Source organism: Opisthocomus hoazin, chromosome 15 (assembly GCF_030867145.1).
Source record: "Opisthocomus hoazin isolate bOpiHoa1 chromosome 15, bOpiHoa1.hap1, whole genome shotgun sequence".
Lineage (NCBI taxonomy): Eukaryota > Metazoa > Chordata > Aves > Opisthocomiformes > Opisthocomidae > Opisthocomus > Opisthocomus hoazin.
In genome coordinates, this window is record NC_134428.1 from 21026510 (window position 1) to 21036044 (window position 9535).

General features: G+C 49.8%; 1 protein-coding gene across 1 annotated transcript; it reads right to left on the bottom strand.

Moving 5' to 3' along the window:
* Window positions 1–5149: 5149 nt before the first annotated feature.
* Window positions 5150–7580, bottom strand: GRIFIN (galectin-related inter-fiber protein). The gene is made up of 4 exons (XM_009936491.1): window positions 7569–7580; window positions 6029–6108; window positions 5772–5934; window positions 5150–5314 (listed from the first exon to the last, which is right to left on the bottom strand). The coding sequence occupies exons 1-4, from the start codon at window positions 7578–7580 to the stop codon at window positions 5150–5152; spliced, it is 420 nt and encodes a 139-aa protein (XP_009934793.1).
* Window positions 7581–9535: the final 1955 nt, after the last annotated feature.

Here is a 9535-nt window from a genome sequence, read left to right on the forward strand (position 1 = left end):
AGATGAATGGAAAACTCCTTGAGCTTATGAGCTGCTCAGTAGCCCTGGCCCCTCATTTAAGACAATGGGCTGGCTCGGCTCTGCAACCTGGGCTGTGCTGCAGGCTATAGAAGGGTCCAGCATGGAGCCTTGGGGAAACATCTTATAGATCATGAATAGTCCCAGCCAAACCTACCCACAGGCTGTATGGCCAGGCAAAGTGAGGGGACCAGGCTGGAGGCAAAAGCACCCGGTTCCCTCCTTTTTTTCTGCTTTGCTTCTTTTCTCCACGTGCCTTGGTTTCCTCACCTGCACAAGGGTGCTATGATACTTCCTTCTCTTTATAGCTTGCTTGGATCCCTATAGTTTTAAAGTGCTTTGAGACCCAGACAGCCTTACAATGGTGTGATGGTGCAGAGAAAGCATCCTGATCTCCATAGGCTGTTGCCTTGTGCTCTGGTGAAGTCGGACATTTGGCGAGCTATGTTCATCTAGCTTGAAGGAATAACATGATAGATTGTATCCGGCTTTAGCAAGAGGGTCTTGAACAGACTGCAGAACTGGGGGGCCAGCAAATTTGGGCATCAGGCTAATTTCTGTCCCCCTTTCCTTAGGCAGCAGTGGTATACAATAACACAGATGCCAAACCAAGCAATACCATCAGCTTCCAATTCTTCAACCTCCAGAGCAGATCCTTTGTTTCAGAAAACAATCCCTCCCCAGCCTGCATTCAATGTCTGCAGCTGGTACCTGCCACAAAGCATTCAAGGTCAGGGCTGGGAGGTGTACTTTCCTGTCTGAGCTGGCTCTGGATGGAGATGCTGTGAGTTAAAATGGCTTTACAAGGCACTCTTTAAATGCAATAAAAGAAACATTCCTCCTCTTTTCAGCAGAGACTCCTTTCTAGCTGCAATCTGGTGCTGCCTGGTGCCTCAGAAATGCCTCTTCCCAGCCAGAACTGAGAGTTACTCCTCGTTTCCTATGTTTTTTTTTCTCATACTCTTTTGAACATTTGCCCTTTATGTTCCTCAGTCCTGCCAGCAAACACCTGTGATTCCTGAGCATTTAAGGAGTTTGACAGCCCTGAGCATTTAAGGAGTTTGACAGCCCATGTTGTTGAATAAACAGCCTCTTAGATAAGGCCTCAGAGATGCAAGGAGGAAAGTCTTTGCTGATAAAGTCTGCACTTCCAGCAGTTATGTCTGTGACAACTGAGCCCTTGGAGGACGTGGGAAAATAGAGACGGGTCCAGGATCATCGAGCTGCACCACAACACAGTTGCTTAGGATCAGTGGGGAGGTGAGTAGCTCTGCAGCAGCTGTTGGCTATCAGGAGTGGTTCATGGGGGCATTGAAAAGGGAGGAGAAAGAGAGTTCTTAGTTAAATGGTTAACAACTGCCCTCCTCCTGCCTTCCTTCACCAGAGCTGATCTCTAGCTATGAGTAAGTAGCTAAACCTCCAGCATCAAATGTTTTTTTTATGGTTTTTTTTCTGTTTGTTTTTTTTTTTTTTGTAGAGGGGTGGTCATGTAAAAAAAAAAAATCAAGTCAGAAAGCAAGTGTGAAGCAGATGTAACCTGCATGACTTTCTCATTTTTCTGTGCTTTCCTAGAAGTCTTTCCCACTGTATTCAACAAGTCCTTACTCTCTTTCATGCTGCTTTTCCTATCTCAAGGCAGGACCCAGAGTCTGATATTCAGGTATCCCTTGCTAAGGCTGGCAGACACAGTGTCACTCAGTCTGATGTCCCCAGGCTGCTGCTCTACTGATGAGACATGAGTGTTGCTGACGCAGGAGCTGTGTGCTCACCGGCCTGTGAGGAGATTGCTGGTGCTTGCTGCTGGGGTATGTGATGATTGCCAGCAGTGTCAGTGGCACCAAGGAGCGCTCTCTGATCGTGCATCAGCAGATGCTCCGCAGGAGATCTGCAGCGCTGCGACACTGCCGGAGGGGACTTTGGCCCTGGGAGTCCTGGCTCAAGCACAAAGGATTACAAGCATAATTTTCCTTCATTGAGCTGGGGACAAGCCAGAGCGTTTCACTGAGCTCTACAGATCCAACCCAAATGAAGAGAATCAGTGGGAAAGAGAGAACCCATGTGGGAGATCACCTCTTCTCCTGGCTTTGCCTCCTGAGGGATGTCTCGGGTGTACCTCCCCATTTCATGCAAACTTTAAGGGAAGCAGCTGCTGCTTTATAAGCAGATCCTGCCAAGGGCAGCCCCAGTCCTGTCCCGTAGTAATTACTTTCTCTGGAAGCATTTCAGCCCAGCTCCTGCGCTGCACTTGGCCCCAGAAAAAATATTGAGCTTGGCCTTTAGGCTGGACTGCGAAGCGCTGGCCCCTCCCTGAGCTGCACCCCCAGCTGCCTCTGTTCCTTTCCCTTCAAAAGGCCTCCAGCTCTCCGGGCAGGAGCTCATGTCCATCAGTTCACTCCCCAGTTTCAAACCCCAGGTCGTGAGTAAAAGGAAGCTGGTTGAACAAATCAATCCTTCGTCCAAATTTCCCTTTGATCACCTCAATACCAGAACACAATGCCTCTGTGCAAGTCTGGTGTCCCAGCCCCCCACCTGAGCTTCTGAGAGTTTAATTGACCAACATAACTGTGGGGCTTCATTTTCCTCCACGGTTTCTCCTTAAGGGGCAGATGAGGGTCACAGATTTGGAGGGCATCTCTCATTCCCCATAAAACTGTGCAAAACAGCTACAAACAGCCAGCCCTGGCGTTCTCCTCCTAGAGATGCCCTGTAGCTCCCCAGATGTCTCTTGCTCTGAAGACCCCTTCACCCTTGGGAGGGTTTTGGCTGGAGGAAGCAGCAGATAAAATCCTGGAGCCAGCAGTAGTGCTGTGGACGTGTCAGGAGAGATTGGACTCTCTTGGTGCAGATGGTAATGGAGTGAGATCAGCTGCTGGCAGAAGCTGCGGGGGGAACATGTTCAGGAGTCAGGGCATAATCTTTGCTGCTGCATGATTTTTTGTGGCATCTCTTTATTTGTACTTGAAATGTTTTTTTGCCCTGTTTGTCTGTGGTCCTTTGTGGTCAGTTCTGGAGAACAATGAAATTGCGGTGTGTTTCTGCAGCAGTGGCTATCGATGGAATCTGTGGCCATATGAGTACAAAGTATTACCCTTATAAACAATTTCATCACTTTTCCTCCACGAAAAAAAATCTGTCTCTATCAACCCCCAAAGAAGCACAAATTAAAAGAACAATTTCTTTCAAATCCATTTCAGCATTATCAGATGTATGACACAAACATCCCAGCGGGCCTGATTTTGTCTGTTTCTGATGTTTTTACTGAAGTGATGGCCATAAGGGTAATGTTCGTTGATCCCCTGAGTTATGTCATGACAACCAGAATTTGAGGTAACCCTCTTGTCCCGGTGGTGATGGATTTATTCCAGTCCAGAGGAAGTCGCACAAACTCCAACCTTCCTGACTTGCAACCAAGACTGGGGCCATTTCCAGACTGTATTTTCTGCTCTTTTTGGAGGGAAGACGTACTGTCTGGGACCATTTTGTGTTCCTGTTATACTTGTTGCCACATGAACACGGTGGTTTCCAGTTAGTGTTCTTTATGGTCTGGAAAAACATTATAAACTTTTTAGCAGACTCATAAATGTCAACTTTGTGGTGTCCTGTGTTGTGGCTGGAGACACGGTTGCCTCTTCCTCAGAAGTCCTTGAGACTATAAATAGAGGAAAGAGTTGGAAGTGGCCAATTTAAGCATTGAGAAAGGGCTGGAGCATTGCTGTGACCTTCAGATATCCCACCCAAAGGCAAAGACTGACTTCTTACCAAGTGATCTCTTCTTGATGGAAAGGACTGGCAAGGCGGGATTGTCTTCGTCTTTTGCATCAGGAATGTGGTCTGTCTTCTGTCTGAGGAACAAAGGAGTGATCTGGGGGCAGCTGTAATTGCATTTTTGGAGTGAGTTCCTGTTAATATTTAACATTGTGACATTATGCTTCTTATGATGTGCATAATTTAAATAATTTTAGCCTTCTGTGGCCTGGTCAAAGAGTCGGAGATCTGTTGCGCTCCAAGGAAGAGGGTGGAAAAGAGAAGAGGGTGCAAGTGGAGAAGAGAGACAAGTGGACTGTTTTGAAAGACAACGAAAAAGGAGGAGAAAAGAAAACAAGAAATCAGAGCCAAGAGAAAAGCCAGAGGCTATCCACAGGAATAATGGCACTTTGTTCATTCTGAACTTCTCATAATTTCTAGACCCTGATTTACTTCTATCCTTTTGTTTGGAGTCCAGCTGCATTTCTGGTGTGTGATGAAGGGACCATGTGCTTTTATGTGTTTCTTTAAGCTTTTACCCTTTTCTGACCCACTAAATCACTCTTAGGGTCTGTCTAAGAAGCCTGGAGTTGGCAGGACTCACGCTGAGCAAACATCTCTCAATTGGTGAAAGGAATCTCTGGAAATATCTTACAAGTTGAATCTTATCATCCTGATCTACACACATAGGACTTCCATTTCATGTTAACTCTCAAGGCAAAATGGCAGTATTTTTCCAGTGCCGAAAACAAGCAACCCTCAGCCTGTGTCCTCCTGCCCGGTCACCAGCCCTTGTTCATGCCAGGTGTTTGGAGACTTGCAGGGAATGAATAACTTGATTGATCTGCTCAGTGAGGGACTTTTCATCAAGGATTTCGTTATTTGATTTTATTGACAAATACGGTAGCATTTTTATCCAGCTCTTGGAAAGAAATGTGCCTTTCCATCCCTCACATCCACACCCATTCCATCCTTCACCACGTGGCCAGCTGAGGACTAGTGCTAATTCACACCCTACTCTTGGACAAACACCATTTCTAGGATACGATTCAGGTGTCCGGACTACTTAAGACAGACTTCTATGCATTGTAGTGATCTGTCAGGCTGTCCAAAGGCATCTTTTGTAGGACCTACAAAGCCTGTTGTGCAGCCTAAGGCATAGGGGCTGAAGAACTTTGATGATCTGGGCTACAGCTAGCGACATTGCTGGGTGCTGCCTTAGTGGCGTGCGATGGGAATGACCATCACTTCCACTACAAGGACACATGCATAGCTATCTCCCTGGCTGGTGATGGCATGTGTTGGGTGGAGAAGTGGAGGAGATGGTCTCCAGCTGGATCAGGAACTTAAGGGGGAATGGTCTGCGAGACTGTCCCAACTCTGGTCTCTAGTAAAGGCCTCTCTTGGTGATTTCCACTGAAGAAATGGCAATATCGTTGAGAATCTGCAGCTTGGTGATGGATGAAAGCTGCTTCTGCCGATGCTTGTACTGCAAGATTTTGTTTTCGTCAATGAAAATGTGGAAATATTCCTGGTCAGAGTAGATTTCAACCTGAAAGAGAGACTGTGTTAGGTTCACCATGTGGCCACACATCCTCACTGGGCGTCGCTGCCATCACGTCTGTGAGTGCCTGGATATAACTCACTTCAAATCCTGCCAGAGCCGACACGGACACTGCTCACCCCCATTTGGGGCAAAAGGAGGGAACAATACAGTTCTTCTCTTCATGATAGCAGAAAGTAGTGATAATGCAAAGCCTAAAGTGAAAACAAATGCAGCACCCAGGGATTGCTGCTGGAGCTCTGCATGCCTGTGCCAGAGCTGGTGCAAATCAGCAGTGAATCAGGGGACTCAGGGGACAAGCGAAGCACTCACAGGAGACAGAGCCAGAGAGGGGCTGTTACTGGGTATGGTGCTGGGAGGAAAGGCAGGGCTAGAGAAGGACCCCAGTATTGGCTGGGTCACTCCTGTCCTACCCGAGGAGACCCGTGGGGTGACACAGGGTTACCTGGAATGGTTCCTTTGCTTCAAAGGGGAAAGTGTTATTAACCTCTTCCTTCCCCCAGTGGTTGTCGAGGAAGGAGTTGCAGACAATTCTGGAGCTGGAGAAGCGGGGATTGAAATGGAGAGCAATTTGATCTCCGGGGTCACAGAGCAAATTAATTTCAAACCTAAGACGGCGAGAGAAAGAAGTGATGGAGAGCTGTGGAGTGATGCTGCTGGCTCCTGTGAGCCAGGAGAGCTGCGAGCGGAGCGTGACCTTACATGCTCGTAGTGGAACTGGTCTCGCCCTTGACCACGATGCTCCAGCCGGGACACATCCCCTCTGGGTACAGGGCCTCGAACTGCCAGCGAGGAAGCAATGGTGAAGCATGGCAAGGTGAAAGAGGTGCATGGCCCTGTCCATCCCTTACACTTCTCCATCTTTCTCACCCTCTCATTCTTCTCCTTTCTCCCCCCTTCCCATGCAGGCACACTCTCTGCCCCTGCCTTTTTCTTACTCCAAAATAATCTCAGGGGCTCTAAATTGATAAGTAATGAAGTTGCTACAACATCCAGCTGATGAGGTGGGATTTGCTGCCCCCAAGGTCTTTTGTAAAGAGCTAGGTGGAATCAGGGACCAAAATTAAAGAAGAACCTGAATGCCTTCATTATCAGCAGGACACAAAGACGTTCTGCTCCTCTCCCTGCCTGAGTAAGGCAAAATCCAAAGCAGAAAACTTTGTAATGCTTTGAAGCAGGGTGTGAAAGATGAGGACTGAGCAAGGAATGGGTGGAATGTGGCATGCAGCCTGTCCTCATCCAGTGTTACATGGGTGACTCTTCCCACAAGCTCCTGCCTGATCCCCCATTCCACCCGCTCCCCCCATCTCCAAGGTTAAACTTGCACAAAATGAGCTGGAAAATGTTCCTTTTTGAATAATTCATAGTTTTATTAAATAACTCATTTTAATAAGAAGTGTTCACCATTTCACCCTACTTTTTTTTAGCACTCTTAATGACTTGCATTTCTGAGCATCCTCCGCTCCCAGACTTATTGCTCACATTGGGAAAATCTCTCCAGCCCTGGCATCTCCACTGCCAGCTGCGTGCCTGCCTCTCCCTTGCTACAGCTCAGGACTTTCTCTCCCCTGTTCTCTTCTCTGCTATGATTACCCCTTTCCAATGCATTTTGGGGATATGCACATTTTGGGGCAGGAGCTGAGACATGACGATGGCCAGCCTCATGCCTAAAGGCTCTGACCATGCCACTGTCCACCCCTGTGAAACACGCAGGGCTGATGGAGCTGACAATACAGTTTCAAACAGCGAGTGGTGATGGCAGCACCCAGGTTAGCCTTGCTCCAACCCTTAGCTTGTCATCTTTACAACACATCCAGCAAAAGACACACCACATACACAGGAAACAGCAATTCCCCCTTTCCTGCTGGCTGTCCCAGTGGAACTGGATGCCAAAGTGCAGACCTACTTTGCTAAAGCATTGGTTGTATTTTGGTCTCAGCTTAAACCCTCCAAGCCAGAAGCGCTGCCATCAGGGCAGCATCACCCCAGACCAGACCTGGTATAACCGAGACGAAAAATCTGTCCTATTGCCCTTTATTGAAAGCCATGAAGCTCTCAGCTTGGTGATAGCCTGGACAAGACTGAAATAGAGGAGCAGCACCACGAGTAGCATCCCCATGTCTTTCAGGATTTCTACCTTTTTTGTGCTTATCTCTGTCGCTCTCCTTTATCCACCACCTGACCCTGCATTTTCACCCATCAGACAGACCAGGCTGTGCCGGCTCCTGTCCCCAGCGCTTACCCGCAATGCCATCCTGCTCGCCTGCCCCTGTGCCGCGGACCTGGCCGGGTATACGGTCAGAGGGGTCTATATATGGGCTGGGGGCCAGCAGCCTGCGTGCCTGGGGATTAGCAGTGACACCGCGCTGAGATCTCCTTTTCAGAGCGGGCTGTCGGGCACGGCTGGGAGATGGGGAGCGGCAAATCCGGCTGCCCAGCCAGCAGGTCAGCCCGCTCATGCGTGCGGGGCTAATCCAGCCCCGCTGCTGCCCACACAAAGGCAGCGACGGCCTGGCGGTCCTGAACTGTGACGTGATGGAGCTGGCGTGCGGCAGCGATGGGGCAGGCTCACATTCAGGCTGTGATGCGAGGGGGCAGATGTGTTTAGTGCATGAAGGAAGGATGGGGGCTTCCAAAGCTTGGGGAGATATCAGGAGTCCCATCCACTGCACGGTCCAGAGAGAAGGGAGGTGGCAAAGGAGAAATGGTGGCTCCTACAGGGGCTCAGCTTCACCCTGACTGACAGAGATTTCTTTTTCTCCCTGTTTTCCTTTTTGCTCACTCTTTGTGGGTCAGAGCCTGGCCCGAAACAAGCTGATGCCAGCTCTGTCACAGTCACTTTTCCACCTCGCGGCATCCCGGGGCTGGCGGGGCTTGGGATGCTGCTGTGCTGAGCTCAGCACGCCCCGGCCCGCGCTTCCGTTCCCTGCTGGGGACAATACAGGGATTTGTGAGTGGGGCAAGGAACCCTTTGTCTGATATTTCCTGTCATGGAAAGGCACCAAGAAATGGGTAGTGATGAAAAAAATTTCAGTGATGGGGGTTTTCATACTGACAGTCAGCATGTGCTAACGTATGGCTGCGCATCACCCCCTGCTCACGGGGCAGATGCATTAAAACAGATGCCGGCCCCACCCCTGCATGCATGGGAGGCTGCGATGCTCCCGCGCTGGTCCTACAGGAATCCGTGGCTTTCGTGGTTAAAACCTCCTCACTGTATGGGTCGCAGTGCTGATGTTAGTTAATACGTTTATTTTATTTCCAGCAGATAAGCAGAATGAGAGCTACTATCCCAGGCTCTGGTGCCCTTGGCAGATGATTAAAAACGCAATCCAGCAGACATAGAAGCCAACAGCCTCTCTTGGGGCTGAAAAAGCCAAGTCCCAGGCTGGGATTTGCCCGTTTGGACTCCCACAAACCCAAACCATGTGAAGCTGAGCTTTGCCATGGTCTCCTTGCTCAGCTCCAGGCTCTGCAGGGACTGTGCCAGGGAGCACCAAAACGGCGCTCTGTGCTACAGATGGCAGCATCGGGATGCACAAGGGAGCCGTGAGCCAGCAGCGGAGGTGCCGGGGTGGTGGTGCTGGGGCCAGGGACATCCCACCCCTCCCTCCATGGATTGCTGTAGGATGCTGGACATTGGCCATGCCAATCCACCCAGCTGCACTTCTCCCCTGCTTATGGCCTGAACCCAAAGTTGTGTTTTCACCCCCCAAATGATCCCCCCCTGCTTGTTTCTCCTCCCAGCCAGGCAAGGGGCTGTGTGGAGAACAGGCTGCTTTTGAGATACCCACCACGGCGGTGGGCAAAACCAGACAGCGTTGCAGTCCTGCACGTGAGAAAGCAGTGATCTGCAATCTAGATAGCTATGCCAAGTTTATCATAATTATGTTGATGAAATCAGTGGGCTGGGGAAGGCTTGGGCATCATGGGGTGTGTCAGTGTGCAGTGGCATAGCAGAGAACCTTGCCCAGCAAGCTGCGGTGGGACAAACACTGGCTCCTTTCTATGCCCCGAGGCTGCATCTCACCCCCATGGTGCAGCAAACAGCGTGAGTCACGACCTCTAAAGAAGCTGCTGTAACCTTTTATTTTGTTTAGTAAAACCAAGCGCTTGCCATGAATCTGTGCACACAGCCTGTCCTGGCAGGGTGAGGTCCCGGCCATGCTGAGTCTCTTTCCAGCTCCCACCGCAGCCTCTGGTGGTGCC